The following is a 23,121-nucleotide window of genomic DNA, read 5'->3' on the forward strand; positions in this document are numbered from 1 at the left end:
TGCTAATTGCTAGAGTGTGTAAACCCCACATTTCAGTGGCTTAACACAGTATAAATGTATTTCTCTCCTACATAAAGTTCAATATGGGTGCTCCTGTGTAAGAGGCAACTCAGGGATCCCTGCTCCTTTTATAATCTCTTATGGCTCTACCCTCTCACAAAATTTGTGAATCCCAAATTTGTTATTTGCATTAAGCCAACAGAATGGGAAAGGGCATAGAGGTTTGTATGAGACAATTTATGGACCAGGTCTGGAAGTAGAGATATCACTTTTGCTCACATTCTGTTGGCTAGAACAATCACAAGTCCTTATCTAACTGCTGGGAAACAGTTTAGCTGTGAGACCAGGAAGAAGAGGAAAAGATTTGGTGATCGGCTAGCTGTCTGTACCATGGCCAAGTCGCTGTGAAAAAAGGATGTGGAAACACTTTATGTACTAATGTGGTTATGTACAAAAAGATACAGCGCCAGGTGTATGAAAAGAGGGAAAGTGTATATATTCATGTTGACTTATGAATATAAGCAATCTCCTCAGGGGCACATAAGAAACTGTCACCTGTTTGGAGGTAGGTGGTGGGCAACCGTATAGAAAAAGACAGGGGTAAGTAGGAGATTTCTTTGTATACCTCTGATTTTAGAGGTATATGAATATATTAACCTGTTTTTTTTTAAATGCTGAAGCCATCCAACCAAGATGCTGATCTGAGGGTACTGAGTGAAGGGGGAGGATTTAGGTACAAAGCCTTGGAATAGACACTGGGGAGAGCAGAGCAAAAGTTCAGAGCAGAGGCTGGGCCGTAGAGCCTGGAGAGGCCTCCAGAGCCCCTTAGCAAGCAGCTGCAGTGGCTTTTTATATAACCATACCCTGAAGGCTTCTGGGGACGACTAGAAATAGATATGTGTGAAGCATGTTAGAGTGCACAGACTCACTCTTCCCCTTGGCTTTGGATAAAAATCACGACATATATCCAAAGAGGAAGTAGAACCTGCACTGGCAGTCTTTGCTCCAGAGTACAATGGATGGGCAGCAGGAGCACCCCCATTTCACCCTCAGCTCAGTCCATGTGTCATGGTCCCTCGGACCAGTTTATAAGGCGGAGATTCTAGAGGATGGAGGTGGCCCTTATTCTTAACATGCTCATAAACCGATGGGTCAGTGTGGAATCTGACCATTTCGAGCCATTCATTTCTGCATAGATTTTTTTTTTTTTTTTTTTCTTTGAGACAGGGTCTCACTCTGTCACCCAGGCTGGAATGCAGTGGTGCAATCATGGCTCACTGCAGCCTCAAACCCCTGAGCTCAAGCGATCCTCTCACCTCAGCCTCCTGAGTAGCTGGGACCATATTTGCACACCACCACGCCCAGCTAATTTTTGTACTTTTTTGTAAAGAGAAGGTTTTGCCATGTTTGAGCCCTGGCTGGTCTCAAACTCCTAAGCTCAAGCAATCTGCCCACCTTGGCTTCCCAGAGTGTTGGGATTACAGGCGTGAGCCACCACACCTGGCCTATTCATAGATATTTGAATGCCTGCCCTGGTCCACTATTGTTAGGTGGTAAGATTACAAAAGTAAACATGAAAAGTGTGATTCTCACAATTCCTGTCTACACAAGGCTGTTCGGTCTTAAGGATTGCTTGACTCTTGCCCCTTCCATAGGCAAGAGATTCTTGACAGTGTGGTGTTGGTGGACTCACTTGCTGTATTGTGCCTTTGGCCTCATTGCCTCACTATTTCTTCCTCTTGCTCCTGATGAATTCCTAAAGAAGCAGTCCTGAGTTTCTGACTTGGCTAAGTTCTCCACTTTCCTCAGGGCAACATTGACATGAGCCGTGTGGCTGTGATGGGACATTCATTTGGAGGGGCCACAGCTATTCTGGCTTTGGCCAAGGAGACCCAGTTTCGGTGAGTTTCCTAGTAGTGTTGCTGTGCTTAGCTCCATACACCGTTTATTCATTTAGCAAGTATTTGTTACACAAGTACTATATTCTTGGCACTGTTTAGGGACTGAGGATTCAGTGGTTAAACAAGAAAACAAGATCTCTGATTTCATGGGATTATATTATTGTGGGAGGAGACAGACCTATTGAAAAAGCCAACCGATAATAAAATCCCCATGACCAAGTGCAATGAAGAAAAATAAGGCTGAGCATGTTGGCTCACTCCTGTAACCCCAGCTCTTTGGGAGGCTGAGGCAGGAGGATTTCTTAAAGCCAGGAGTTTGAGATCAGCCTAGGAAACATCACAAGACCCCATCCCTACAAAAAATTGAAAAAAACAAAACTTAGCCAAGTGTGGTAGTGCATGCCTGTAGTCCCAGCTACTTTGAAGGCTGAGGCAGGAGGATCACTTGAGCCCAGGAGTTCGAGGTTACAGTGAGCTCTGACCGCACCACTTCAGCCTGGGCAATAGAGCAAGACCCTGTCTCAAAAAAACAGAAAAAAGAAAACAGGCTGATATGTCTCTGAGAAAGTGAAACCAAGACTGGAAAGGCAAAGAAGCCAGTTGTGTGAAGATCTAGAGGAAGATCTTTCCAGCCAGCAGGAATAGCTAGTGCAAAGGCCCTGCAGTGGAAAGAAGCTTGCTGTGTTAGTGTGAGAGGAGCGTGGTGAGTGAGGGGGAGGCAATTTAAGCTGTGATCAGAGAGAGAAGCAGGGGCCAGATCACAGGGTCATTTGGCCAGGGTAAGGAGGTGTAGATTTTATTCTAAGTATGATGGGAAACTGTTGAAGATTTTCAACAGAGAAATATCAGTCTTACATTTTAAAAGATCCTTCTGGCTACTATGTGAAGAATGCATTGTAGCGGGACAAGACTGAAAGCCTAGAGGCTCATTAGAGAGATGCTGTTTCAGAGTCAATGTGAAAGATGATAAATTTACATCAGGATTGAGATAATGGGATGGAGAGAAGTGATTGGAGTCAGGATATGTTTTAGAGTTTTCAGGATTTGGTCATGCGGGAGGTGAAGGAAAGAGGAAATCCAGGTTTTTCTTTTTATTTTTTTCCCTCTGAGACAGGGTCTTGCTCTGTTGCCCTATGCTGGAGTGCAGTGGTGCAATCAGCTCACTGCAGCCTCAACCTCCTGGGCTCAAGTGATTCTCCTGCCTCAGCCTCTCAAATAGCTGGGACTACAGGTACATGCTACCATGCGTTGCTAATTTTTTAATTTTTTTTTTTAAGAGATGGTGTCTTGCTGTGTGCCCAGGCTGGTCTTGAACTCCTGGGCTCAAGTGATCCCCCTGCCTCAGCCTCCCAAAGTGCTGGGATTACAGGGATGAGCCACCATGCCCAGCCCAAGGTTTTTCGTTTGTGTATCTATTATTTGAGTGGAAGATGATTGTCCTTTATTGAGATGGAGAAGAATAGAGGAGCATTTCAGGGGTCTGAGGAGGGAAATGGCTAAATCTTAAGGCCATAATATTGCCCTTGGTGACATGGTTTTGCTGTTGGCACCAAGGAGGCTTTTCGTAACCTCACATAGAACCTTGTGCAATCGGGGCACTAAGTTATATTGTTTTGCCACCTTGTCTGTTCTGTCTTCCCTGCTGGACTGGGAGCTCCTTGGGAGCAGGAACACTCATTTATGTCTATATCCGAAGCACATGGTAGACACTCAATGAATGTTGAATGAATGAGTAATTAAGTGAATGAAGCGCCATTCTGTGGAACTCAGGTCAGTCACCTGAGAGTAGATCCAGGAGAAGAGAAGAAGATCCCTGATCCTTGTTCTCAGGGAGTTTGAAATCTAGAAGGATCTTCGGTGAAAAGTAAAACTGATCCCTATCTAAGATCCTGACTGAAGGCCATGGGCCCTGGTACCCCCTTCCTGGCTTTCTGAGCCTTTACCCCACCAGAGGGAGGAACTCCGCCCTTCCCTCCACCACTCTAACTATTCTTGCCTGGGATTCCGCATGGCAATTCCAAATGTCTGGTCCTATTCCAGGTGTGCGGTGGGTCTGGATGCTTGGATGTTTCCTCTGGAACGTGACTTTTACCCCAAGGCCCGAGGACCTGTGTTCTTTATCAATACTGAGAAATTCCAGACAATGGAGAGTGTCAATTTGATGAAGAAGATATGTGCCCAGCATGAACAGTCTAGGATCATAACCGTTCTGTGAGTAAACCACAAGGTCATGATCCCAGTGCCCTCTCCATTTGCCACTTGCTGTGGCGCCCTTAACTTCTGGATTACCCAGAACTTTCTACCCATTACTAGGATACCTGAATACTTCCTGAATTGCAAAGTCTAAATTCTTTTAGAATTTTCTGTCTGTCCTTCTTCTCCACTGAGCTCCATCTACAGTTATTTATTCCATAGTTTATCTGACTTTATGACAGGATTTACCTAGTGCTTTCTGAAAAAGGGCATTATGGGATTGTGTGTTGGAAAGGAAGTGGTGTGGGTTTGGGTGAGTTCCAGAGATTGCTAGCCTCATTTGGGAATTTTATTGGGTCTTTGGAAGAGTGTGAATATGGTAGACCTTTGATATTCACCAGACACATTTCTAGAGACCTTCATGAATACCAGAATCACAGATCACTGTTAACATATGTTGTCTTCCATAAACCATCTATATTCTGGTCAAGAGAAGCCACATTTTCTTCACTTCCATCATCAGCACTATCAGTTGGTTTTCTTTTGGGAGCCATTTTTCACAGGGAAAAAAACATTTTTAGTGACTTTAAGAAATGTTCCACATGTGGGAGGTGATATTGAGCCACAGATGTCAGGCTGAGATCTCACGGACTGCTCCTGCCCTGCAGTCGAGCCCAGCGGCACACAGGATCCAGGGATCCATCTGGTTCCTATTTCAGCAGAATGACAAGTGACTGCATACCATGGACCTTTGGAGTCACTGGGTAGTTGAAATGCCAAATCCAGAGCCCTTGAGCACTGGGGCCGGCAGTATGGCCAGTGGCTTCTTCCCTTGCTCATCTTGGTCCTGGCCCTCTTTCCTAGGGCCACCCCTCCTCCTTCAGTTAGGTTTCATGGCAGTAGACACTGCCTGAATGCTTCCCCAGGTCAGATTCAGGAGGGAAAGGAGGTGAGGCCAGTTGGGAAGGGGTACACTCAGGGGACTTAACGCCTGGCAATGTATCATTTATTCAACTGAGTGGTGGATACTCAAGTATCCCATATATTATTCTATACACCTTTTTGTGTGCCTTAACTAATGCATTCTTTAAAGTGAGTTTTTCTGTGATATCAGACAAATACTTTAGCATTTAGATTCTCTTTCTCTCGCTGAATTGACTAGTAAATTCAGTTATGAATAATTTAGCCCAAAATTAACCTAGTGAGGATTTCACCTGCAAATTAAATTTATTTTGTGCCAAAGGACTTAAGTTCCAACCCAGAAACCCCCTTTTACAAAGCACTCCCTCTTACTTTTCTGATTGTTTAAATAAAGGCAAGTAATTCCTTTTCCCTCTTCACTCTGTGGTACAGTTCTGAAGAATAACTTAATTTGTTTTGTGAATGTTTGAAATTCACCGGGCAAAAGCCATAGCTAATAGATTGTAGTAACATAGAAATGCCACGTGCCACAGATCCCACCTCCTTGCTCCTGTCCCTGCGTCCGCTGGCTCAACCTTTTCCCTGCACTGCCAGGCATTGTAGTCTAGGGGTCAAGCTACCTTTGAAGCCAGGCACATCTGGCTTCAAATCCTAACTCCATCCCCAACTACTTGTATGACCTGACCCTAAGCAGATCGTTTCTCTCCTTGGATTCTGTCAAGGGGGAAAATATTTCCCTTACAAGGTTGCTGTGAAAATAAAGTATGATAATGCATGAAAAGCACCTTGCATATACTAGGTGCCTAACACACATCTGTATGCCCTAGCCACCAGACCCCTGCCAGTTGTTTTTCTTTTCCCCTAGTGGTTCTGTTCATCGGAGTCAAACTGACTTTGCTTTTGTGACTGGCAACTTGATTGGTAAATTCTTCTCCACTGAAACCCGTGGGAGCCTGGACCCTTATGAAGGGCAGAAGGTTATGGTACGGGCCATGTTGGCCTTCCTGCAGAAGCACCTCGGTAAGGAGAAAACTGGGGCTCTTGGGGCAGCTGTGGGGTCCCTTAGATTTCCTTGCAGCAGAGTGAAATCTGTGACATGTCTGGGATCTGGGAAGGAGATTTATGGCAAATGGAAAACCTGAGTGAAGGAGAGACTTACATAGAATTACAGAAAAAACAAGGCCAAGTGCAGTGGCTCATGCCTGTAATCCTAGCACTTTGGGGGTTGAGGTGGGAGGATGGCTTGGGGCCAGGAGTTCGAGACCAGTCTGAGCAACATAGTGAGACTCTATCTTTACCAAAAAAAAAAAAAAAAATTAGCTGGGTGTGGTGGCACACACCTATAGTCTCAGCTACTCAAGAGACTACGGTGGGAGGATCAGTTAAGCCTAGGAGGTCTAGGCTGCAGTGAGCCATGATCGCACCACTGAACTCCAGTCTGAGCAACAGAGCAAGACCCTGTCTCTAAATAAATAATTAAACAAATAAATAAGAAAAAACACTTAACTGAAAGTTTGGAGATCCTGACTATCTTACTTGCAGAATGACCTTGGCCTAGTCATTTAACCTCTCTGAACCTTGGTTTCCTCTCTGTAAATGGAGTATTCACCTCTACTCCACCACCTCTCTCCTTACCCAGACTCATTATTGCCCACCTTATCTGCATTGTAGGGGAGTTTATGAGGATAATGGGCTAAATTTATGGAAGTGTTTTAAAGAAACAAAGCATGGAAGGACTATGAATAATGTCATCAGTCATAGAGCAGCTAAAGGGCAAGGCCTGCAGAGGTCCGTGGTCCAGCTTCCACCCAGAGAAGGCATCCTCTTATTAAGCTTTATTGGTTACAAAGACTAGAGGCTCACAAACAGCTTGAGAAAAAAAGGGGAGTTTGTCTATGAGAGTGCACCTGGACTGGGTGGGAGTGCACTTACAGAAATCAGGGTGGCTGGCAGGACCGACTTTTCTTTCTGTCTGTCTCATGGGTTCAGTCTCTCTGTGTCTTTCTCTCACGACATCTCTTTTTCTTTGTTCCGTTATGCATTTTTTTTTCTGCTCTGTGGTTTTTCTCTCACTGATAGCAGCTGTTTATTCCATTTCTGCTTCCTCATAACTTCACTCAGCTTGAACCACTCAGAGTGTGTTCCCTCTACCTTGTGGCATCCTTTCATCTTCAGCTCCCACTGCTCACTGTCGTATTTTTTTGGATTTCTTTAAACAGATTCCCAAGAGAGGCGATTTGATTGTATCAGCTCCTCTTTGCCCGCCAGAACACACTGTAGCCCTGTCCCAGCTGGGCTCTGAGCTCTCTGCATCAGAGGTCCCTTTCTGATCCCTCAGCAGGTGCTGTGTGCAGGGCAGTTTCCATGAGAAAGGAGCCAGGCTTGTCTGAATTTCAAAGGTTTGACTTAACGCTAACCTAAGAGCAAGATCTCCTACTTTGTAACCCTCCTCTACTTGCCCAGGTTAACCCCTCAAGAGCTACCCAGAGAAGCCTCAGACGGCACCTGGCAGTTCCCTAGATATTTGAAGTCACCTATGCTGGTCTTCTCTGAGTGTTCTGTTTATTAAGCTAAATGTTCGTGGTACCTCCACCTGTCCCTGTTCAATTCCTCATGTTGCTATTTGTTATCCCCTTCCTTTGGAGTCACTGTTTTTTGGTGCCCCTTCTAAAGTGTGGTGCCCTGGCCGGGCGTGGTAGCTCACATCTGTAATCCCAGCTACTTTGGGAGGCTGAGAGGGGAGGATCACTTGAGGCCATGGGTTTGAGACCAGCCTGTGCAACATAGTGAGGCCCCATCTCAACAAAAAAATAAAATTAGCCAGGTATGGTGGCATGTGCCTATAGTCCCAGCTCCTCAGGAGGCTGGGGTGGAAGGATCACTTGAGCCTGGGAGGTCAAGACTGCAGTGAGCCAAGATCGTGCCATTGCACTCCAGCCTGGGCAACAGAGTGATACCGTCTCCAAAAAATAAAATAAATAGATAAACTGTGGTGCCCTGACTTGACTATAATGTGTTAGATGTGGTCTGACCGGTGCCGTCCTGGACAGTCACTTCTGTGCTCTGTTTTGGTTTTGTTTTGTTTTGTTTGAGACGGAGTCTCACTCTGTCTCTCAGGCTGGAGTGCAGTGGTGCGATCTCAGCTCACTGCAACCTCAACCTCCTGGGTTCAAGCGATTCTCTGGCAGTTCTCCTGCCATAGCCTCCCAAGTAGCTGGGACTACAGGCATGCGCCACCACGCCCAGCTACTTTTTGTATTTTTAGTAGAGACAGGGTTTCGCCATGTTGGCCAGGCTGGTCTCGAACTCCGGACCTCCAGTGATCCACCTGCCTCGGCCTCCCAAAGTGCTGGGATTACAGGTGTGAGCCATCGCGCCTGGCCGTCTCTGTGCTCTGGACACTAGCCTTTTAGTTGGATGACCTGAGTGCATTCACATTCCTCACAAGTGCACAACAAACAGCCTGGATTGAGTTTGCACTTAGAACACATGTGTCTTACGCATTTATTGACTTTTTGGAAGTAAATTTTCATTTTTATATTTCTGCCTGTTCGTTTCATCTTGCACATCATGAGCCTTGATTCCAGCCTGTGTTTGGAGACCTTAGGGTCAATAAGAAATTTTAGGGCATCATTCTTATCACCTGGCAAGCAGGGAGTGGACCCATGTCTCAAGACTTTAATAGCGCCTGACTGCCAGGTCCTCAGCCCCCTTTCCCTGTGTCCTCATAGGCACCATGTCATTATAAAAGCTTAAGATGAAAGATGATGGGAAGCCCACTATGGCACGATTGGGTTCCCTTTAAAAGCAATACCCGTTGAGCTAAGATACTCACTGTTAGAAACCTACTAGCAGACATGGAAATGGGAGGTAGGAGGCACTTAGACTGAAGGAGGATTTTTGAGGACTTACTTTGTGCCAGGCCTTCTGCTCCTGCTTTATCACATGTAATTCTAGAGACAGCCCTTTCCAGTAGATACCTTTATTATTAACTGCATCTTACAGGGGAGGATACCGAAACTTAGGAAATTTAAGTAATTTCTTTAAGGTTATCTGGTTATCAAGTGGCAAAGCCAATATGTAACCTAGACTGGCCAGTTCCAAGGCCCATGCCCTTAGTCACTTCACTATGCTGGCGGTGACTCTGGTGACGATTCAGAGTGATAAGTTCCATGGCCACAGTAGGCACTCAGGCTTTAGACTGTCCACTCGGAGGACAGTCTCCTAACTTTGACAGGAGAGGAAGAACAGCTAGGAAAGGAGGCTTCCTTGACAACACAATGCTTGCCTTTAATCTTAGTGGAGGGTTCACAGGCAGGAAAGGGCGAGGGTCTTCTGGACAGAAGGCATAAATGCTTGAGTGGGCCTGGTCAGGATTGGGAAACTGTGTTTAGTGTATCTGGAGCTCAGGAGAGTGAATCGTTGAAAGGCAAAGATAGAGAAGTGGGCAGAAGCCAGAGGAAGAAGCCTATGGATTTGCTGAAGTGAGTTTGAATGTTATTCCACAGGCTGTCAGGAGCCCCTGGTGAGTTCTAAGCAGGTGAATGTTGTGATTAAACTTGTGCTCATAGTCTGGTGCATTGTGGAGGATGGGGCAAGGTGAGAGGCAGGGAGCTCTTAGGTAGGAGGTTTTTGCAGTAATCCGAGTGATAAGAGATAAGACAGTCTGAAAAAAGTTGGGCACGGTGGCTCACGTCTATAATCCCAGCATTTTAGGAGACTGAGGCAGGAGGATTGCTTGAGCCTAGGAGGTTGAAGCTGCAGTGAGCTGTGATTGTGCCGCTGCACTCCACCCTAGGTAACACAGTGAGACCCTGTCTCAAAAGAAAAGAAAAAGGCCAAGGCTCTGGGCTTGGGCTAATTAGCTTTACAAAGAGAGAAAAGCTTTTAGTAGGCACACAGTACATTGTCACATGGGAAACTAAAATAGGCTGTAAGTGGCTCAGCTGAACCTCTCACTCTGAAAAAAATCCTTCTGAGAGCACTTGTTTGGCTGTTCTGGGGATACGATCTTCTATGAAGACTGGTGCTTCCTTCATATTAACTCCATGCAGCTCCTGTCTCCACCTACTCTCCTCTCCCACTCTCCTGGAAGACTATTTCACACCTTCTTTCTCTTCGAACCTCTCACACCTCTTCCCTTATCCTGTCTCTCAGTTAACTTTGCCTCCCACTTCACCAAGAAAATGGAAGCAACCAGCACTTCCTCAGACTCCCAACACCACCTCTCCCCACCTTCCTGTGTATAATCAGCTTTCCTTTCGGATACTAGAGTTCCCACCTCAGTTGCCTAATTAAGGCCAACCCCCCAACACAAGATTCCATCCTCTTCTGTCTGCTCAACATGATTGCACCAGTGATTTTTCCCTCTTTATTTTTTTATATATTTATTTATTTATTTAGGACAGAGTCTCACTCTGTCACCCAGGCTGGAAGGCAGTAGCTGCCATCTCAGCTCACTGCAACCTCTGCTCCCAGGTTCAAGTGATTCTCCTGCCTCAGCCTCCCAAGTAGCTGGGATTACAGGCACCCGCCACCATGCCCAGCTAATTTTTGCATTTTTAGTAGAGATGAAGTTTTGCCATGTTGGCCAGGCTGGACTCAAACTCTTGACCTCAAGTCATCCGCCCACCGCAGCACCCAAAGTGCTGGGATTACAGGCGTGAGCCACCATGCCCAGCCCCTCTTTACTTTAGATCATCAATTTTTCCCTCTCTGCTGGTTCATTTCATGCTGAAGTTTCTCATAGAAAAAAATAACTTTCTCTTGACCTCAATATCCCCTGCAGTTTCCACCCATCTCCCTGTTCCCCATCACAGCAAAACTCAAAAGAATGTCTGCCTTCGCTTTTTCTAATTCGTCTCTTCCCATTCCCTCTTAATCTACTCCAGGCTTTTGCATCACAGCAAAACCGCTGTGTACTTTTGTACTCCATCAAAACCGCTATTGTCCGGGTCCCCAATGACCTTCAAAATGCTAGCTCCAGTAGTTCTCATTCCCCATCTTCTGGAACTCTCTGCAGCTTCTGATGAAGTTGATGGCCCCCTCCTCTGGGAAACCCCCATCTTCACTTCAGAGATCCACACTGTGGACTTCCCCCTATCTCCATGTTTGGGCCTCTTCCATCTGCTGTGCTGCTTGCAGGGCCCAGTGCCTGGACCTCTTCTAATGGCTTTCCGTGCCACCTCCATGCTGGAGACTCCCTCTGCCACTGCTCCCCATCTCTACTTAGTCATCTAATAGAAGTAATGAACAAAACCAATTTCAACTGCACTCTTTTCTTTCTTTGTTAATCGTAGCTCCATCCTTCTATTACTCAGGTCAAAGTCTTCATCCTTGTCTCTTCTCTCATGCCTCCTACCCAGTCCCTCAAACAATCCTATTGGCTCTACCTTCAAAATACACATGGAATCGAATCACTTGTCACCACCCCACAGCTACCATCCTGTCCAAATCATCTCTCATCCAAATTAGTGCAGTGATTTCCTAACTGGTCTCCTCACTACCACCCTTGCCAGTCCCTCCCGCTCACAGTCTTTTTTTTTTTTTTCTTTTCTTGAGAAGGCGTCTCACACGTCGCCCAGGCTGGAGTGCAGTGGCGCGATCTCGGCTCACTGCAAGCTCCGCCTCCCAGGTTCACGCCATTCTCCTGCCTCAGCCTCCCGAGTAGCTGGGACTACAGGCGCCCACCACCACGCCTGACTAATTTTTTTGTATTTTTAGTAGAGATGGAGTTTCGCCGTGTTAGCCAGAGTGGTCTTGATCTCCTGACCTTGTGATCTGCCTGCCTTGGCCTCCCAAAGTGCTGGGTTTATTTGTATAGATGTAGGGGGTACAAGTGCAATTTTCTTACACAGCTATATTGCACATGGTAAAGTCTGGGCTTTTAGTGTACCCATCACCCGAATAGTGAACATTGTACCCAGTAGGTAATTTTTCAGCCCTCACCCCTCTCCTACCTGCCCACCTTTTGGAGTCTCCAGTGTCTTATTTTTCTACTCTGTATGTCCATGTGTACCCATCATTTAGCTCCCACTTATAAGTGACAGCATTCGGTATTTGACTTTCTGTTTCTGAGTTATTTCACCTGGGATAATGGCCTGCGGTTCTGCAAAACGTGATTTCGTTCTTTTTTTATAACTGAGTAGTATCCCATGGTATATCTGTACACCAGATTTTCTCTATCAGATCTTCTGTTGATGGGCACTTAGGGTGATTCCATATCTTTGCTATTGTGGCTAGTGCTGTGATAAACATATGTGTGCAGGTGTCTTTTTGGTGTAATGATTTCTTTCCCTTTGGGTAGATAGCCAGTAGTGGGATTGCTGGATCAAATGGTAGTTCTATTTTTAGTTCTCTGAGGGATCTCCATACTGTTTTCCATGGAAGTTGTACTAATTTACATTCCTACCAACGGTGCATAAGTGTTCCCTTTCTCTGCATCCTCACCAACATTTATTGTTTGTGGACTTTTTAATAATGGCCATTCTGACTGGTGTAGTATCTCATTGTGGTTTTAATTTGCATTTCTCTGATGGTTAGTGATGTTGAACTTTTTTTTTAAATATGTTTGTGGGACACTTGTATGTCTTCTTTTGAAAAAAATGTCTATTCATGTCCTTTGTCCACTTTTTTCTTTTTTTGAGTCCATTTTCTGCAGAATGCCTACTTTTTAATGGGATTATGTGGGTTTTTTTCTTGTTGAGTTGTTTGAGTTCCTTGTAGATTCTTTTTTTTTTTGAGACAAAGTCTTGCTCTGTCACCCAGGCTGGAGTGCAGTGGTGTGATCTCGGCTTACTGTGACCTCTGCCCCCCAGGTTCAAGTGATTCTCCTACCTCAGCCTCCTGAGTAGCTGGGATTACAGGTGCCCGCCACCATGCCTGGCTGATTTTTTCATATTTTTAATAGAGAAGGGTTTCACCATGTTAGCCAGACTGGTCTCAAACTCCTGACCTCAAGTGATCCACCAGCCTTGGCCTCCCAAAGTGCTGGCGTTACAGGCGTGAGCCACCATGCCCAGCCTTTCCTTATAGATTCTGGATATTAGCCCTTTGTTGGATATATAGTTCAGAAATATTTTCTTCCATTCTGTAGGTGGTCTATTTACTCTGTTGATTGTTTCTTTTGTGGTACAGAAGCTTTTTAGTTTAATTAAGTCTCATTTGTCTGTTTTTGGTTTTGTTGCATTTGCTTTTAAGGACAAATTCTTTGCCTGAGCCAATGTCCAGAAGAGTTTTTCTTCTAGGATTTTTATAGTTTCAAGTCTTATGTTTAAGTCTTTAATCCATCTTGAGTTAATTTTTATATATGCTGAGAGATATGGGTCCTGTTTCATTCTTCTTCATATGGCTATCCAATTTTTCAGCACCATTTGTTGAATAGGGTATCTTTTCCCCATGTATATATTTTTGTTGACTTTGACAAAGATCAGTTGGTTGTAGGTATGGGGGCTTTATTTCTGGGTTCTCTATTCTGTTTCATTTATCTATTTTTCTGTGTTTATACAAGTAACATGCTCTTTTGGTTACTATAACCTTGTAGTATAATTTGAAGTTGGGTCATGTGATGCCTCCAGCTTTGTTCTTTTTGCTTAGGATTGCTTTGACAGGCTCTTTTTTGGTTCCATATGAATTTGAGGACTTTTTTTCTAATTCTGTAAAAAATGACGTTGGTAGTTTAATAGGAATTGCGTTGAATCTGTAAATTGCTTTGAGCATTATGGTCATTTTTAACAACATTGATTCTTCCATTCCGAGTGTGGGATGTTTTTTCCATTTGTTTGTGTCATCTACAATTTCTTTCATCAGTATTTTGTAGCTCTCTTTGTAGAGATCTTTCACCTCCTTGGTTAAATGTATTCCTAGGTTTTGTTTTGTTTTTGTTTTTGGTTTTTTTTGGTGGCCATTACAAATGGGATTGAGTTTATGATTGGGTTCTCAGCTTGATTGTTATTGGTGTATAGAAATGCTACTGATATTTTTGTTTGTTTCTTCATTTGTTTTTTATAGAGACAGTGTCTCACTTTATTGCCTGGGCTGGTCTCAAACTCCTGGGCTCAGGCAATCTTCCTGCCTCAGCCTCCCAAAGTGCTGGTGTTATAGGCATGAGCCAGTGCACCCAGAAAAATCACCACCACTGATTTTTGTATACCAACTTTGTATCCTGAAACTTTACTGAAGAGTCATTTTATTTATTTATTTATTATTTTGGCTTCCTCAATCATGGTATTATTTATTTCTCTTTAAAAATATGGAATGCTTAACGAATTTGCATGTCATCCTTGTGCAAGGGCCGTGCTCATCTCTGTATTGTTCCAGTTTTAGTATATGTGTTGCCAAAGTGAGCACTGAAGAGTCTTTTCTTCATAGAGCAACCAGAGTGATCCTTTTAGGAATTTAGTGAGATCTTCTCACTCTTCTGCTCCGAATTCTCCAGTGGCTCCCAGTCTCCCTAAGAGCCAAAGCCAGACTCGATTATCCTGCCAGGTATATGTCATGTAGCCCTCCAGTCCCTCCTGGCCTCCTCCCCTGCTGCTCTTCCCTTGGCTCACTTCACTCTCACCACATGAGCCTCGAACGCGCCAGGCATGCTGCAGCCTCAGGACCTTTGCACTGCTGCTCCCTCTGTCTAGAACATTCCTGTCAGATAGTCTCGTGTCACACTGCCACTTCCTTCAAGCCTTGCCTCAAATCTCACCTTCTCAGTGAGGCCCACCCTGACCACCCTTTTTAAAACATTGGGCTGGCCAGGCACCGTGGCTCACTCCTGTAATCCCAACACTTTGGGAGGCCGAGGCGGGCAGATCACAAGCTCAAGAGATCGAGACCATCCTGACCGACATGGTGAAACCTCGTCTCTACTAAAAATACAAAATTAGCTGGGTGTGGTGGTGCACGCCTGTAGTCCCAGCTACTCAGGAGGCTGAGGCAGGAGAATCACTTGAACCTGGGAGGCAGAGGTTGTGTTGAGCCTAGATTGAGCCACTGCACTCCAGCCTGGTGACAGAGCAAGACTCCGTCTCAAAGAAAAAAAAAACAAACAAAAAACATTGGGCCCTTCCTTCCTCCCTTCACCCCAACCCCTGGCCACCACCAGTGCTTCCCTTAACAGGCTCTATTTTTTTTCCATGGCACCTCTCCCCTTTTCACATCCTATATAATTATTATGTTTATTGTTTGTCTCTGCCACTAGATGATGAGCTTTGTGAGGACAGCAGTTTCCATCTGTTTTGTTTGTGGATATATTTTTAGCTCAAAGAACAGAGTGTGGCACATAGTGGATGTGCTTATTGCTTTTTGAATTAATGACTATGTAGCGCTTATACGTTGAGGACCTATTCCATGCCAGGCTCCTGGCAGGCACTGGGAATCCAAAAATGCATGAGAGTGGTCCCTGCCTTCTGTCCCAGAGTCTGTTTGTTTTGAGGAAGGACACCATTCACCTGCTCAGCTTGCCCTGCTCCCTCATCCTGAGGGCTTGGACCCTTTGTGCCTGTTCTTGCCGTGTAGTCACCCCTATTGGCTGTGAGCTCAGGGCCCCCTCTTGAGTCATTCCTAGAGTTACGCTGCTCCATGATGTTGCTGTCCTCTTGCTCCTGCCCTTCACTGAAGTGGTCCTGGATTTGCACCCACAGGCTGAGCTGTCAGACACTGCTTTTTGCCTAGTAACCTCCTTGAGCCTGGAACTAGACTTTTCATTTTCTCAGCCTTTTTTTTTTTTTTTTTTTTCTGAGACATGGTCTTGCTGTTGCCCAGGTTGGAGTGCAGTGGCATTATCACAGCTCACTGCCGCCTCCAACTCCTTGCCTCAAGCAATCCTCCAGCCTTGGCCTCCTGAGTAGGTAGGACTTGAGGCACACACCACCACACCTAGCTAATTTCTTTATTTTTTTGTAGAGTTGAGGTCTTGCTACGTTGCCCAGGCTGGTCTAGGAACTCCTAGCCTCAAGAGATCCTCCTGCCTCAGCTTCCCAAAGCACTAGGGTTACAGGCATGAGCCACCGTGCCCAGCCCTCTCTGTCTTTCTGACCTGGGTTTGAATTCTGTCTCTACCACTTAACAGGTCTAATGACCTTGGGCAACTCAGGTAGCTTCCCTGATCCTCAGTTTCCTGAATTACATAATAAGACTAGTAGTAATACTTAGTTCATAGGGATATGGTGAAAATTAAATGAAACCATGAATGTAAAGCACTTAGTACAATCCTTAGAATGAATTCTCCATCAATAAATGTTACCCTCTGTTATTATTATTGTTATTGAATTGTTATGGATTATGTAAGTTATTTATAAAGGCACTGAATAAATCATAGTTGTCATTACCGCCACCACCACACAACCCCACCAGAACCAGTCCTTTTGGTATCCCAGGCGCTCCTCTCTCTAGGATGACCCCCTCAATGCATGTCAGCTACTCTTTGACCAAACCTCACAATGATTTGCCTAACATTCCTGTTTTTTTCCTTTTCAGACCTGAAAGAAGACTATAATCAATGGAACAACCTTATTGAAGGCATTGGACCGTCGCTCACCCCAGGGGCCCCCCACCATCTGTCCAGCCTGTAGGCACAACTGGCCATTTGTAAAGTCACTTCAGCCAAGTTTTCATTTGGGAGCTACCCAAGGGCACCCATGAGCTTCTATCAGGAAGTGATCAACGTGACCCCTTTTCACAGATTGAAAGGTGTAATCACACTGCTGCTTGGATAACTGGGTACTTTGATCTTAGATTTGATCTTAAAATCACTTTGGGACTGGGATCCCTTGCTGATTGACAAATAGACTTTCTGGGGCCTTGATGGAGTAGGGAACAAGTAGTAGAGTGTGACTGGGGGAGACCCAGGCCCCGGGCTGAGCACTATGAAGCCTGGATATGAAGACTCAGCCCAGCGAGCTCATTCCCTCACCCCCAGCTACTGCTGCTGCTGCTGCTTCAGTGGAAGAGATGAAACCAAAGGATAGAGTGAAAATCCCTACCTTCAGAGTCTCTAGCCCGGCCCAACACCATCTTTTCCTGCCTCTCAGCCTTCTCCCTCCCCAGGGCCACTTGTTGAAGTCTGAGCACTTTATGTAAATTTCTAGGTATGAGCCATGATCACATTTTCTATTTATTTCCAAGTCTTCTCATTGTGTGGAACATAGTACTACTTATACTTACAGTAGTAAGTTATACTTGTGAGCCCACAGAGTGGCAGACAGCATGGATCTCACAGCACAGGGAAAAAAACTGAGGTACAAAGAGATACCTCAGGAGCTCTGGATGTCTTTGGGGGTTTTGCTAAGTGTATCTTGATAGGAAACAACACAAGCAGGTTGAGATGGGGAAGATGACAGAACAACAGTGTTAAATGGCCATTTGCATAGGCCTTTGCCACAACAGAGAAGTAGTTTGGTCAGTTAAAACTCAGCTGCAGCCTGGACAGTAGAGCGAGACCCCATCTTAAAAATAAAGAAGGCTGGGCGTGGTGGCTCATGCCTGTAATCCCAGCACTTTGGGAAGCCAAGGCAGGCAGATCACTTAAAGCCAGGAGTTCGAGACCACCTGGCCAACATGGTGAAACCCCGTCTCTACTAAAAATACAAAAAATTAGCCTGGCGTGATGGCAGGTGCCTGTAATCCCAGCTACTTGGGAGGCTGAAGCAGGAGAATCACTTGAACCCAGGAGGCGGAGGTTGCAGTGAGTCAAGATGGCGCCACTGCACTCCAGCCTGGGCGACAGAGCAAGACTGCGTCTTAAAAAAAAAAAAAAGAAAGAAAAAGAAAAATTTAAAATAAATAAAATTTAAAAACCCAGAAGCCCACTCCCAGAGAGGCCTAGGAGTACCTTGGTCATTTTTCTTGCCTCAAATATTATAAACCTCCAACTTGCTCAGAATCAGGGTGCTTTTATTGTCTGTTTTCTGGCTTTGAGGCCCTCGCCCCAAATTTAAGTCAGATACAGACTGAATTTCCATTCTGTTCCATTTATAATGTGAATGATATTAATACTCTTGTTTGCTTAATGTTATGTTGGAATTTTCTGTTTAATCTGCAGTAGAGCAAGATGGAGAGCCATCTGGAATTGACTTCCTTCTGTCTTTCTTCTATGTTCGCTTACTACTTGGGCCCATGTGGGAAAAAAAACTTTAAAAGGAAGGAAGTCTTCTTAGGGATCCAGTTCAAAGCTATTTGAGGGCATCAAACTGAAACTCTTCTCTTCACTACTCAAGACTTCGTGCCTCAGTCTAAGTAGGTAAGAGCAAAAGGGAAATGCATCTCTACGCAATTGCCCATGGTCAGGGCCACCAGAGCAAGCTGGGCCTAGGTCTCAACCTGTCAACAGCTGGCCATTCTAAGAGGTGAAACAGCAGATCGTTGAGGCTGTGGGGGAGGATCTGTGAATTCCCATGAGACATAGCATAAGAAGGGTATCATTAAAACCCTGGGCTCTAGAGTTACAGAGCCTGGTTTTGAGTCCTGGCTCCACCACTGCCAACTGGGTAAATTTGAGCAAATGGTATTCTCTTTCTTATCACAGCTCCTGCGTTTCTAAAATGAGGGTCTGCATTATGAATAGTTAGGAGGATTAAGTGAGAGGATGTATAACCCATGGGTTACTTAAAAGTATATTTCCTATCTTCCAAACATGAGATTTTTCTAGTTATAGTTTTTCTTTTCTAGCTTGATTGCTTTGTGGTCAGAGAAAATGACCCATATGGTTTCCATCCTTCAAAATTTGTTGAAACTTGGTTGTTGGCCTAGTGTGAGATCAATGTTGTAAATGTGCCATGTATGCTTAAAAAGACTATATATTCCGAAGAAGTTGTTGGCTTGCTCTTTTACTCAAGAACACATCATAGATTTCTGTCTTTTTTTTTTTTTTTTTTTTTTGAGATGCAGTCTCACTCTGTCACCCAGGCTGGAGTGCAGTAGCATGATCGGCTTACTGCAACCTTCGCCTCCCGGGTTCAAGCAATTCTCCTGTCTCAGCCTTCTGAGAAGCTGGGACTACAATTGCATGCTACCACACCCAGCTAATTTTCGTATTTTTTTAGTAGAGATGGGGTTTCACCATATTGGTCAGGCTGGTCACAAACTCCTGACCTCAGATGATCCACCTGCCTCGGCCTCCCAAAGGGCTGGGATTACAGGCATGAGCCACTGTGCCGAGCCCATAGATTTCCTTCTATGAGAGCACAGACAGATATATAATGGGGCCGTTCAACTACCACATCGGCACCAGAGCCCCTCAGCACTTGCAGAACCAGCCGTAGGCCAATCCTGAGTATACGCCACCCTTGTGCTGGTTCCACAAATGCTGAGAGGCCGGTTCTGGCAGTAGTAGCACGTGAGACCCAGCTTCTACCTTAGCTCCATACATAACGCAGGTAAATTTTACAAAACCATGAACAAGAGACGTGGAGCCTCCCTAGTGAAGGGAGTGTTTCTGAAACTAGATTCCTTTCCTTCATTCAATTCATGTTCTGGTAATCACTCATTTATCCAGCAAACACTGCAGTATGTGAATTTTCCATATAATTGAAAATTATCCTAGAGGCAGCAAAATATAATATTGATTATTTTGAATGGTAATCTACCGAGAAGATAACACACACACTTTTTAATCAAAGTGAGCTGACCTCATTCAACCTTTTAGGATGTTCCAGTCAGGATAGACTAGGTTGTATGCTGGTAACAGGCAACCCCAAAAGCAACAAAAGTTTATTTCTTGCCCATGCCACTTGTGCTCTTTGATCGGCTGCAGGCTCCGCTCTGCATCATTGTTATCCTCACTCTAGGATCCAGGCTGGTAGAGCTGCCATTATCAGGAAGTGTTGCTGTTCACCATGGTGGAGCAGGAAGAAAGCCTGATGAATCACCTGCTAGCTCTGAGAGCTTCTGCCCGGGAGTGACTCTCGTTGTTTCTGTTCATGTGTCATAAGCCAAAGCACATCCTATGGCCATTCCTAACATCCCATGCCATCCCAAGAGAGCCAAAATATTTGTGACCAGGTCTCATGTCAGAGAAGTGGTGCCCTCTGATCTAGGAAGGTGCAGAAAGCTGTTTAACCTGCATGGGGTTGCCACCTGTGCTGCGTTGCTGTTCAGAGTTGGTGTTGTCTCATTTGTGGTCAGGCTGCAACCATCGCTCTTCAGCGCACCAGCCCCTAGCAGCCCTCCCTGGCCACTTCAAGTTTATGACTTTCGATGTGCAATGGACTGATAAATCAGCCACATTATTAAAAACTCTTGTCTAAGGGAAAACAAGACAGTCAGTGAGCGAGGGTTTTAGGGACTCTCTTGCAGCTAAAGTATGTCACCTTTAGCGCATGGGCTTCGTAATCCTCTGACTGCTCCAGAAGGGGTATCACGAGGCCTTTGGTCCCTTGTTCTGGTTTTTGGTTAGCTTCCAGGGGCCTGAAGGACACTTCATAAATGGCCTTTAGATAAGCAAGGAAATCCTGATGGTAACTGACATGTGCCGATAAATCGCATCCTAGTGAATCTTTTCCAGTAAGAGGATGTCTTGGGTTTCTTTTTTTTTTTTTTTTTTTTAGTAGAGACGGGGTTTCACCGTGTTAGCCAGGATGGTCTCTCCTGACCTCGTAATCCACCCGCCTTGGCCTCCTAAAGTGCTGGGATTACAGGCGTGAGCCACCGTGCCCGGCCTGTCTTGGGTTTCTTTGGCATCTTCTCATTCCCCATCCCACTGCAGGACTCTGTGCCTGTGGAGGCCTCCTAGTGGTATAATGTGAAGTTTCTGTGCATGGGATGGTAAATAAATATCCCTTCCACTTCCTGGACTTGTCAGACTAAGGCTGGTTGGATTCTTGCTGTGTCCCTAATGCAGTCCCCGAGCCCCTTTCCACTGTGCATTCTGACACAGCTCCCCATCTTGTCCTTCCTCAAAAATTCTACTGGGCTCTTGAAATGTCAAATGATGGATTCCAACTCCCTGTCTTGACTTTGTGGGGACCTTCATCTACCCCCTTTTTTTCTGGAGCACCACTTATCCCTAGGCTCACAAAGTGACAGAGGGACAGGAGAGGCCATACTGTATGTTTGGGACTCATCCTCATTAGGAAGCTTACTTTCTATCCCATCATAGCCAGGTACAGAGGGCAGCTGTCCCTGGCCATAGCTGCAGGGCACAGTGACAATGAGGGTGCTGAGAATGATTGTCGCTGTGTGTCAGGACTGTGCTCTGGGCTGACATGCATCATTTCACTTACTTCTCACGGTAATCCCACCAGCTCAGGTGGCATTGGCCTCATTTTATGTAGGAGGAAACAGAGGCTTCAAGAAGTGATTTCATCAGGCTCTCAGCAAGAATTTGGCAAAGCTGGGACGTAGGCATCAAAGTTTGAGGTTTTTTTTTTTTTTTTTTTGAGACGGAGTTTTGCTCTTGTTGCCCAGGCTGGAGTGCAATGGCATGATCTCGGCCCACTGCAACCTCTGCCTTCTGGGTTCAAGCGATTCTCCTGCCTCAGCCTCCAGAGTTGCTGGGATTATAGGCATGTGCCACCATGCCCAGCTAATTTTTGTATTTTTACTAGAGATGGGGTTTCACCATGTTGGTCAGGCTGGTCTCGAACTCTTGACCTCAGGGGATCCACCCGCCTCGGCCTTCCAAAGTGCTGGGATTACAGCCACGAGCCACCGCGCCCAGCCAAGGGTTTTTGCTTTGTTTTGTTTTGTTTTCTTGAGATGGTCTCCTGTCACCCAGGCTGGAGTACAGTGGCGTGATCACAGCTCACTGCAGCCTCGACCTCCTGGCCTTAATCCATCTGCCTGCCTCAGCCTCCTGAGTAGCTGGGACCGCAAGCGCACACCACCATGCCCGGCTAATAAAACCTGAGCTCTTAATTACTGTGCTGTCAACCCTAATATACATACTTGACTTTGCAGTTTCTCCCATTTCTTCAGACTCTCAGGATATAGGGAATGTATTAATCTCATGATTAATTAACTAAAAAATATCAAAATCTTCAGCAACTTCTACATGACCTGTGTTGAGTTTCAGTGATATCCTCAGCATTATTGAGAAATGGGTTGGGAGAGAAAAACGGCTTCGCCAGAAACTGGGTCAGGTACTTGGTTGATGGGTGGGGTGTGGGGGGTTGTTTGTTTTTTGTTTGTTTTTGAGACAGTGTCACTCTGTTGCCCAGGCTGGAGTGCAGTGGCATGATCACTCCTCACTGTACCCTCAACCTCCCAGCCTTAAGCAATCCTCCCACCTCGGCCTTCCAAGTAGCTGGGACTACAGGTACATACCACCACACCTGGCTAATTTTTTGTTTATTTTTTGTAAAGACAGTGGTCTGTCTGTGTTGCCAGGGCTGGTCTCAAACTCCTGGGCTCCAATGATCCTCCTGCCTCAGCCTCCCAAAGGGCTGAGGTTACAGGTGTGAGCAGTTCAGGGACTAAGAACACAGTCTTTGAAATCAGACAGCTCCAACACTATTAGCCCTGTGACTTTATGCTAACTCCTTCACTTCTATGGCCTTTAATGTTCTTATTTGTGAAATGGGGATTCTAATAGTATTTAACTCATAAGGTGGTTGTGATAATTAAATGAAATAATGCATGTAAAGCACTTAGCATGGTGGCTAGATTAAGGACTTAATAAACATTAGCTATTACCAGTCTTGTTTCATTTGGGCCTCCTTACATAGCTGTAAGGTTAGGTACAATGGGCCCTTGCACTAAATGGCCCCAATGGTCTTGGTCTAAGTGCTTTTTCTCTTTTTCTTTCTTTCTTTCTCTTTCTTTTTCTTTCTTTTCTTCCTTTCCTTCCTTCTTTCCTTTCCTTTCACTCTTTTCCTTCCATCCTTCCTTCCTCCTTCCTTCCCTCCTTCCTCCTTCCTTCCCTTCTCTCTTTCTCTCTCTCTTTTTCTCCTTTCTTTCTCTTTCTTTCCCTCCCTCCCTCCCTTCCTTCCTTCCTTCCTTTCTTCCTTCCTTTCTTCCTTCCTTCCTTCTTGTCTGAGTCTTGCTGTCACCCAGGCTAGAGTGAAGTAGTGGGTTCATAGCTCACTGAAGCCTTGAATTCCCAGGCTCAAGCTATCCTCCTGCCTCAGTCTCCCGAGTAGCTGGGATTACAGGCATGCACCACCATGCTTGGCTAATT

At 45.4% G+C, this 23,121-nt stretch overlaps 1 protein-coding gene and 1 non-coding gene across 8 annotated transcripts in view; one reads left to right on the top strand and one right to left on the bottom strand.

Annotated features, from left to right (window-relative positions):
* PAFAH2 (platelet activating factor acetylhydrolase 2) overlaps positions 1-22,636 on the top strand; it is a 42,011-nt gene extending 19,375 nt beyond the window's left edge. For 5 of the 7 annotated variants that reach the window (XM_063714253.1, XM_002811249.6, XM_054539827.2 and 2 more), the window contains 4 exons: positions 1,810-1,901; positions 3,942-4,112; positions 5,881-6,035; positions 16,485-17,124. In XM_063714253.1, coding sequence (XP_063570323.1) covers positions 1,810-1,901; positions 3,942-4,112; positions 5,881-6,035; positions 16,485-16,579 — 513 coding nt within the window. In that variant the 3' untranslated portion in view covers positions 16,580-17,124. Of the gene's footprint in view, positions 1-1,809; positions 1,902-3,941; positions 4,113-5,880; positions 6,036-16,484; positions 17,125-18,048 lie in introns of those variants that run through there. The other 2 variants (XR_008516414.2, XM_054539829.2) reach the window with 2 other exon arrangements.
* On the bottom strand, positions 14,260-14,363 carry LOC112130978 (U6 spliceosomal RNA). Its single transcript, XR_002913145.2, has one exon. It is a non-coding gene; the product is annotated as a U6 spliceosomal RNA (small nuclear RNA).
* Positions 22,637-23,121: the final 485 nt, after the last annotated feature.

Source organism: Pongo abelii, chromosome 1 (assembly GCF_028885655.2).
Source record: "Pongo abelii isolate AG06213 chromosome 1, NHGRI_mPonAbe1-v2.0_pri, whole genome shotgun sequence".
NCBI lineage: Eukaryota > Metazoa > Chordata > Mammalia > Primates > Hominidae > Pongo > Pongo abelii.